We start from the raw sequence: 8,588 nt of genomic DNA, 5'->3' as shown, positions 1-8,588 counted from the left end.
GTGGACGAAGTCGGCGCGGCCTGCCATGGCGGACACCAGCATGGTGAGGACGAGACCCTGCGGCGTCGGCAACAGCGGCAGCATCTCGCTCCTGGGCGGCGTCGGGAGGATCGGCAGCATCTTGCTCCTGGGTGGCGTCGGGAGCAGTGGCGGGAGAAGAGCTTGTGCTGCCATTGGTTTTCGTGGAGGATCAGCCGCCACGCGCGAGAGAGATCGAGATTGTTTGATGGAGACGATATGACGAACGCCAGAAACGAAAGCAATGCTCCTGCTGGTGGGCGTGGAAAGAAATCAAGAAATACACTATGTATATATCTATCGATGATGAGTCCACGAGTTACCTCGGTATGTGCGTTCGTTCCCGACTCGGATCGAGTCTGTGAGCTACCGTCGGAATCCGACGAGTAGGGGACAGGGAAATGAGGCCACGCGCCAGACCGGAACCAAACTGTTTTTTTTCTTTTGGCGTATCCCCTTGTGATTAGTGATGTATATTTGATTTCTTTCAATTTCATACAGATGTTGTACTCAGAAGAGAAGGACTTCGGTACAACCCCCCCCCCCCCCAATAAACGTATAAGGGTACTAAATTACCCGCCGTCCGTCGTAGGGCCGGCCGCCCGTGTACGTCGCGCCCCGTACTCCCGCGTCGTACGCGTGCGGTTCGGTAGTGCGATCGGGAAAGGAAAAAAAAGTACGCCCCACCCCGACACCCCATCTCCGCGTACGAAACCCTAGCGGCATCAACGCCGCCGTGGTCCACCGCCGTCACGACGTCGGGCGGCGTCCGTAGTCACCCACGCGCCGTGAAACCGACACCCCATCCCCGCCTAGGAAACCCTAGCGGCATCAACGCCGCCGTGGTCCACCGCCGTCACGACGTCGACCCCGACGTGCCCGTCTAGTCGCGAGCACCGACGGCGTTCGTAGTCACCCACACGCCGTGTCGCCGGTGAAACGCCCAACGCTCCCGTGAACGTTCTGTCCTGGTACGCGCCCTCCACGACGTGGGTGGCAGCAACGCATCGGCGTCGACCCAGGCGAGGACCCCTCGACCGCGCACAGTAGGTTAGGATGGCTCTTTTTGTTCTTTTTTTGATTTCTCCATTGCATTTTTGTGCTTTTTTTATGCAAAATGATTCCCTACTTAGGTAAATAAGAGAGGAGAGTAGTGACCTCTTAATGACCTCATAATGATTTTGTATGTTCAAATTTGTATGCATGCCACATAGTCATGTCACTGTTGACGAATTTACTGTATTCGCGATGATGTTTTGTGGAATGTTGACATTGATCTCACACCTTATTTGTATGTGCATAGATGGAGCAAGTAACCGGATATGCCAGTGATGATTCCGGTAGCGATAATGGATCCTCGTCATTGAATGCGAACCAACCTCTCGGAGACAACTATATGAGTCAGGATGAATCGTACAGTGGTAATGTAAGTGCCTTCAATGTTGACCAAAACATATTGAATACAAACTAGTTATTTGACACTAACATGTCCTTTTAAATTTGTACAGCTACATGGCAATGCTGACGATGAGGAATATGATATAGATGAACAATTTTATGCAGATAGTGTGAGCCAGGTATGTTGAAAAAATTGTAGAGGAATGATTGACATTAAAATTGTATGACCACTTATGTTACTTTACATGTGCACAGATAAATGCTAATGGTGACAATGAGCGTAATAATATAGATGATGACAATGCCGAGAGCGAGGTCGATGCATCTCTAGTGTGAGCGGTAGCCAAGTAAGTTCTTTACATTATTTATGGTTAGTAACAATACAAGAACAGATTGACATGCAAGGTTATATGTCATATTTTGCAGGGAGGTGTTGATGGTCCTAGCGGGAATGATGAGCACAGCGATGATGATCAGTTTGACCTTGACATGTGCTATGATGAATATCAGCAAGAGTCACTTGATAGGCATTGGGCAGTGATGGTAAAGACATTCAGGTCATTAGATGAGGTGTACACGTTCTACAACAAGCACGCGAGAGAACGTGGGTTCAACATCAGGAAGGACTCGATAAAATTTTCAAAGGATCGCGCAAGGACTCCGCGCTTGAGGAGGTATCTCTGTTCCGCCGCAGGAAAACGACAGGCCAAGTTCTGTACCATGGAAGGCCGGACCCGCAGGCTTAGACCGGAGAGTCGATTCTTATGCGAAGCCCATTTGACAGTTAAGCTTGATAAAAAGCTCAATCTTTGGTATGTCAGCAGTTTCTCCGATGATCACAGCCACACTCTTGCACGACCGGACGAAGTCCCTTTCCTCCGATCTCATAATCAGATCAAAGCATTTGAGAGAGCTGAGATCTTAGCTATGGCTGGAGCTGGGATAAGAAAACATATCATTTTTGACAACATCGTTAGCAGGTATGGGTCGTATGCAAAGTCACCATTTCAGAGGACAAAGCTGTATAACATGTGCTATAGGGAGAAGATGAAATTGCTTGCACAAGGTGATGCTGATACTGCCGTAGGAATCATGTTGACCAGAAAGGACAGAGATCCAGACTTCTTCTTTGAGCACACGGTTGATGCTGAAGGCAGGCTCCAAAACCTCTTCTGGTGTGATTCGCAGTCACGCCGGGATTATCTAGACTATGGTGATATTGTTGTGTTCGATAGCACATACAAGATGAACAGTTATGGAATGCCGTTCATCCCTTTTGTGGGTCTGAACAACCACCGTTGCACTACGGTATTCTCCTGCGCCATTGTTTCAGACGAGACTGAGGCTACATATGTTTGGTTGCTTAACACGTTCTTGAAAGCTAACTGTCAGAAGAGGCCCAAATCTGTAACTACAGATGGAGATGCAACGATGATAAGGGCTATTAGGAAGGTGCTTTCTGACGTGTGGCATCGTCTATGTTCATGGCATATTGAAAAGAATATGCAGAAACACCTCAACCACAAGTCATTGAATGAGTTTAGGGCATTATTGTACTATGCCACTACACATAAGGTTTTTGAGGAGAGATGGGCCGCGTTTGTGCGCAAATGGCAGACGGAGAAAACGAAAACATGGCTCCATAGGATGTACAGGAAGAGGACGCTTTGGGCTGCATCATATTTGTCTGGTGGGTTTTTCCTTGGTATGCGCAGTAATCAGAGGAGTGAGAGTCTGAACTCCAGCCTGCACCTTCATCTTGACTATGGTATGACGATCGTTGACATGATTGTACACTACGAGAATTGTATTGTTCGCCTCCGTGAGAATGAAGCTTATGATGACTACACGCCTCACAGACTCTTTCAGTAACAGTGACTGAGTGTCAGGCCATTGAGTCGTATGCTGCGAAAGCATTCACGCAGGCAAACTTTTATATGTTGCAACAAGATATGAAGAAGGTACAGGAGCTTGAGGTAATTGATAGACTGAGAGGGACCGATAGTCAGAGATTTGTGGTTGCGTGGAAGAATAACAGGGATCACAGATTTAATGTGGACTATACGCCAGGTAACTCGGCAGAAACTATAAAGTGCAGTTGTCGAAGTATGACTCGCAAAGGGCTTCCTTGCAAGCATATTATTCATGTTTTGAATGCACTGAACTTACCTGTGATACCCAAGTGTTGTGTCCTGCGAAGATTCTCAAAAAAAGCACGAGTTGGACTGCCCGTGAAGCGCACCAGCGATTTGTTTGCGTGGGGTTGGTCGAGTGGTGAGGACAAAGCTAGATATAGTGAGTTGACCATCAAATCTTCAGAAGCATGTCATGTCGCATGCAGTAATCCTTTCTTATTCGACAAGTTGATGGCAGCTCTGGATGATATTATAGTGAATAAGGACATTCAGGGAAATGAAGATGATATTCAGCGAAGCTTCGTGAACAATAATCCATTTGAGCCTAACCGAGATCATATTCTGGTTCATGATCCAGTAAAGGTTTCCACCAAGGGCGCACCTAAGCAGAACAGTAGAGGTCACGGTAAGGGTGGCCCAGATGTGACAAAAAATGAGAGGCCTAAAGCATTTGACGAGAAATCTGGACGAAAATGTAGCATATGCAGCGGCTCAGGTCATAACAGGAGCACATGCAGCAAAAATGAAGAGTATGTCTATTATTTGCTTATGTCAGTTTTGTTGTTTCATTAACGGTGCATTGATTCTCATATTTTTTTGTATGCAGCAACTGGGCTTGAAGACAGAAGGTGAGGACGGTGCATCTGTTTTACTACTTCCATTTGTACGTAACTGTACGTCTTTTTGCTTTGTTTATGTTAGTTTCGTTGATTCATCTACCGTACATTGGTTCTTATAATTTTTTATTTATTCTATGCAGTAGCTGGGCTTGAAGAATCAAGTGAAGACAATGCAAGTGTTTTACCTCTTCCATTTATATGAAAAACATTTGTTAAATTTATGTTCGTGTTGAGTATTTTATATGTGTGAAATAAGATTATTGCCTACAGAAGACCGTTGTCATTTGAGACTTGTTATTTTCTGTCCACTACAATAAAATTACTGTGGTGACAATTGTTATGTTGAGACATCATTGTTGTTGATATAAATATTCACTATTCATTGTTTATATTATGAATTCTGCATGTATTTACTACAGTCCCGTCGGCTGTCAAATATATTAAAATAAGAGAAATACTCTGCGAACTGTTGTTGAAAAAAAAATGAAAAAAATGCCCGCCCGTCTCCACAGCGTGTCTTAGTAAGCCCGTCGTTATCAAGCCCAACGGGCGACTACAACAGGCGTTTCGGAGCACATCGTGGAAATCAGGCCCAACAGGGCAACATCGACGCGACATATTGACGGGGTAGTAATCAGAGGAGTTCAATGTGCCGACGGGAGCTGAGTATATAAACTGGTCGTCGTCGCCTTCGGCCGGCGAGGTGGGACTAAACTAGTTAGTTTCCCTGGCGCGGCTTCTCAGCGGGGGTAACTGGGCCGGCCCACGGCGCGTCGAGCCGTCGAGAAGACTGCGCCGTCCAGTGCCTTTTTGGGCCGGCCCACGTCGCATGTGGCTGTGTCCACGTCGCCCCGCGGCCGACGCAAGTTTAGTCCCACCTCGCCGGCCGAAGGGGACGACGACCAGCTTATATACTCAACTCCCGTCGGCACATTGAACTACTCTGATTACTACCCCGTCGATGCTGCCCTGTTGGGCCTGGTTTCCACGGCGTGCTCCGAAACGCCTGTCGTAATCGCCCGGTGGGCTTGATAACGACGGGCTTACTAAGACACGCTGTGGACGGGCAGGCAATTTTTTTATGTAAAATATTTTTTACGCTTTTCTAAACTAAACTAACACCCAGTGTGCTGTAAACCAAGTTTTTGCTAACAAAGTAACACGCAGTGTGCTGCCATAGTTTAGTGTACAAAAACTTAACGACGACACGATTACATGATTACATATAACTATTTGGCAACAAAAAAATCATGTAAACAAAAAAAGACTGATTATATAATATTTATGAAACAAAATATCATGTGGACATAAAATACATTTGGAAAAGTGCCGAGTCTATCACATATAACTATTCGGAAGCAGAGTCTATTACATAAAATTTATAAGCAAGTGCGCAAAGCGTTTGGAAAATATAGTCCTCCAGTACCACCCAATCACATGCAAAACTCCTCCGTGCCGCATCTATTTCTTCTTCTTTGATATCCGAATAACTTTGTTTTTCACTTCATCAAGCTTGTTTCTTTCCGAAAAGATAAGTTGCGCAATCATTAACTCTCTCGAATCATCAATTGAGCTCTGAAAAAAATGGTGTCAGCACAGCGTTCATTGTACATCGTAGTCCAAACATGACTTGCGTACCTGTGAAAATAAGCCTGTCCATTTGTCACCATCCCAATATTGAAAGCATCGAAAGAGAAATATTCCACACGAATTCCTAGTGCATACAATTTACGAAGATTAAATATCTACTGTACATACAAGACCGGCATTCTGTCAGAGTAAGAACTCACCCATCATGTTGTTTTGGCATGTCATACGTTTTAATAGGCCAATTGGAAACATCCGGATAATTCACAATTCCGGTTGCATTTGCTTCTTGGATATCTTCTGCTAGTTGTTTTCTCTAAAGATATAATAAACATGGTGGAAAGAATGTCATTCAGTGTACTAAAGAAAACGAATGTTATCAAATGCACATTTGAAAGTTAAACCTACCAGGTCCTCAACGAGTTCTCTAGTAACACTGTCAAGTTTTTCGGTCATCAACGAGTCAAAAACCTGAAACTCTCTCTTCCCGCTATGCATGACGACAGTAATCCAGTGATTATTTTGCTTGTTTAGAGGAATGTAAGTCTGCATCACAAGGACCATAAAACACAATCATCACATACTATCGTATGTATGTACCGTGTTAACAATCAAACTTACCTTTGATTTTTTGAAATACTCATCCTCACATCTGTTCACGGGTCCATTACTATGCGACTCTGCTACATAATCGTTACCGGCGGTCTTCTTTCCGGATCTAATGTGAAGCAACCAATGTATCCTCCAAGTTGTCAACATGAAACGATCATCATTAACTTTGTCGACCAAAAATGATGAGTATGCATTAATTACCTATAAATATTGTGTTAGATTTAACAATGGTATTTTCGAATCAATTGTAAAACAATATATGAAATTAACTTACGTCGCCACTTAGCCACTCATGGTTAATAATCTGACAAGCTCTCCGCACAGTGAGACCTTCTTCCATGCCATCATTGAAAATTTCTGTTTTGGCATGTTTTTGTGAATGCTCATGCGCGCGCACGTACTTGATGGACGCTTTCACCACATCATACTCATCACCAGATTTGTTAACACCACCATTTTGGAACAATTCTGTAACGCACAACTCAAATAATTATAAACGCAAATACATCAATAATTATTACGCAATAACAATTAGAAACACAAAAAACTTACTTCCTTTGACAGAACGTTTTGCACGTTTGTTCGGTTTAGGGACCACATAAGGAGACTTGACATGTTGTGATCCTTTGCTCTTGCGCCTTCTAGTAACCTCCTCCACTTCCTCTTGTACTCCTTGAGAACCAAGCGACGCATGCGATGCGATTTCGTCCGTCTCTAAAGATGTGGCAGCTTTTTCATCTGATACTTCTGGTACTTGGATAGGATCATCCATATCACCCTTGAAACTATCCCAGTACTCAGATGTGCAGTAAAAAGGTGTGTTTCCACGAGAAGTTACATCAACACCGTCATCATCCTTTTGCAAATTCATTTTGGAAGGTGTGCGGAACCGGTCTGAATCATATTTTTGATATACAAACTCTTTTTTCGGACGTCCACCATCGTTTGAAGACTCATCACTGCCTCCGTACAGATTCTCTTCGTCCTCTTCCAGGTTACTGGGTTTGTAGGAGACGCCGGTTTTGTTCAGTTTCTCAATCATCCTCTGCAAGAAAACATTTCATCTTAGTTCTTCAATTCAGTGATGGACATTAAAGTGACGTGCTCAAGTGTTACCTGTGCGCATAACTCTGGCAAACGAAGCATTTCCTTCCGAAGCTCATTCATCTCACTCAAAATCCGGTCCATAGTAGGCTTCTGGCTCGAAGCCTCCGAGGTACTGCCCTCTTTCCTCGTTCCAGTAACGTTAGATTTTTTGCTACTAGCTTTCTTGGTTTTTTGAGCTTCTTCTTCCGCAAATTTTTTCAGCCTATACTCCTCTGTAATGTTGTCATCAATCTACAAGTGCAACAAGAGAATTATACATACAAAGCATATGCACACTTTACTTTATTTCATAAATGTAAAAAAAAATGATTACTAGGATTACCATCCCAACACCACGACCATATTCATAGTCGTATTTGTCTCTTCTCACAGCCATATCTTCCGTCCAGTTCCTCATCAGCGGGCTCAACAATGCCAACGGATCATATTTTGGACCGGTGATTGGTTGCACCTTCTCCCAGTATAGGTACTGCAAAACACATAAACTAATTAAATTACATGTTCTTCCGTGACATTTTATAACAAAAGTGTTGAAATTAATAAATACAACGTACTTGCAAAAGGGCGAGGTTCCCCTGGGGCCACTGCCTAACATGGCCGTCCTGCAGAAGCTTACCAATCTCCGATAAACAGAATCGTGAAGTGAATGCATTCCAGTTGAACTTCTTTATCAACTTAATATTTTGCACTAAGGCATAGTATTTTTTCGGAACGTATTCATGAGACACTGGAGCAATTATAGTTCCTAAGAGAACTAGAAATTTCATCCGAATAAAGTCATCATCAGTGCTCTTATTCTTCACAATCTTTTCTATGAGATCATCAATCATGATCTTACCATTTTTCTTGCTAACAAAACTAACAGGTATTTTTTTGGTTGCTTTTTCTCCTTCAGTACTAAGAAACCCAAAAACATCCACTCCATTGTTTTTCCAACCAAATATGGAGTACACATCATCAGGCCTTAGTGAAATAAGACCTTTACATCCAGCAGTACTTCCAGAACTCTCTTCAACCATGAATTTTTTGCTACTCAGATTGTAACCTTGGAGTAAAAAGTGAAGCAAAAAATCACGCATCTTTATCAATGGTATTCTAAACATGCCCTGCA

General features: G+C 43.6%; 3 protein-coding genes and 1 pseudogene across 3 annotated transcripts; 2 read left to right on the top strand and 2 right to left on the bottom strand.

The window, feature by feature from the left end:
* The first annotated feature begins 1,321 nt into the window (after window positions 1–1,321).
* LOC147989878 (protein FAR1-RELATED SEQUENCE 5-like) lies at window positions 1,322–3,288 on the top strand (annotated as a pseudogene).
* Window positions 3,289–3,524: 236 nt separating this feature from the next.
* On the top strand, window positions 3,525–4,171 carry LOC147989877 (uncharacterized). Its single transcript, XM_087536432.1, has 2 exons — window positions 3,525–4,081; window positions 4,159–4,171. The coding sequence occupies exons 1-2, from the start codon at window positions 3,525–3,527 to the stop codon at window positions 4,169–4,171; spliced, it is 570 nt and encodes a 189-aa protein (XP_087392558.1).
* Window positions 4,172–5,632: 1,461 nt separating this feature from the next.
* LOC147989876 (uncharacterized) lies at window positions 5,633–6,517 on the bottom strand. The gene is made up of 5 exons (XM_087517233.1): window positions 6,380–6,517; window positions 6,167–6,304; window positions 5,962–6,074; window positions 5,810–5,885; window positions 5,633–5,746 (listed from the first exon to the last, which is right to left on the bottom strand). Exons 1-5 carry the CDS (start codon window positions 6,515–6,517, stop codon window positions 5,633–5,635), a joined length of 579 nt encoding a protein of 192 aa, XP_087373359.1.
* A 918-nt stretch (window positions 6,518–7,435) lies between these two features.
* LOC147989875 (uncharacterized) lies at window positions 7,436–8,307 on the bottom strand. Its single transcript, XM_087517190.1, has 3 exons — window positions 8,032–8,307; window positions 7,800–7,946; window positions 7,436–7,708 (listed from the first exon to the last, which is right to left on the bottom strand). Exons 1-3 carry the CDS (start codon window positions 8,305–8,307, stop codon window positions 7,436–7,438), a joined length of 696 nt encoding a protein of 231 aa, XP_087373316.1.
* Between the last annotated feature and the right edge of the window lie 281 nt (window positions 8,308–8,588).

The sequence above is a fragment of the Triticum urartu genome, chromosome 1A (genome assembly GCF_056163025.1).
Source record: "Triticum urartu cultivar PI428250 chromosome 1A, HENAU_Tu73, whole genome shotgun sequence".
NCBI classification, from domain to species: Eukaryota; Viridiplantae; Streptophyta; class Magnoliopsida; order Poales; family Poaceae; genus Triticum; species Triticum urartu.
Note: the sequence above shows the minus strand (reverse complement) of the source record. Positions and strands in the feature narration are given on the sequence as shown.

Excerpts from the sequence above, each read along its gene's own strand:
- LOC147989877 (XM_087536432.1), top strand. The coding sequence starts at position 3,525 with ATGACTCGCAAAGGGCTTCCTTGCAAGCATATTATTCATGTTTTGAAT.
- LOC147989876 (XM_087517233.1), bottom strand. The coding sequence starts at position 6,517 with ATGTTGACAACTTGGAGGATACATTGGTTGCTTCACATTAGATCCGGA. Across the intron at positions 6,305-6,379 it reads AGTATTTCAAAAAATCAAAG|ACTTACATTCCTCTAAACAA; the intron begins GTAAGTTTGATT and ends CTTGTGATGCAG. Across the intron at positions 5,747-5,809 it reads GGACAGGCTTATTTTCACAG|AGCTCAATTGATGATTCGAG; the intron begins GTACGCAAGTCA and ends CATTTTTTTCAG.
- LOC147989875 (XM_087517190.1), bottom strand. The coding sequence starts at position 8,307 with ATGATTGATGATCTCATAGAAAAGATTGTGAAGAATAAGAGCACTGAT. Across the intron at positions 7,947-8,031 it reads GGAACCTCGCCCTTTTGCAA|TACCTATACTGGGAGAAGGT; the intron begins GTACGTTGTATT and ends TGTGTTTTGCAG. Across the intron at positions 7,709-7,799 it reads ATGGTCGTGGTGTTGGGATG|ATTGATGACAACATTACAGA; the intron begins GTAATCCTAGTA and ends TTGCACTTGTAG.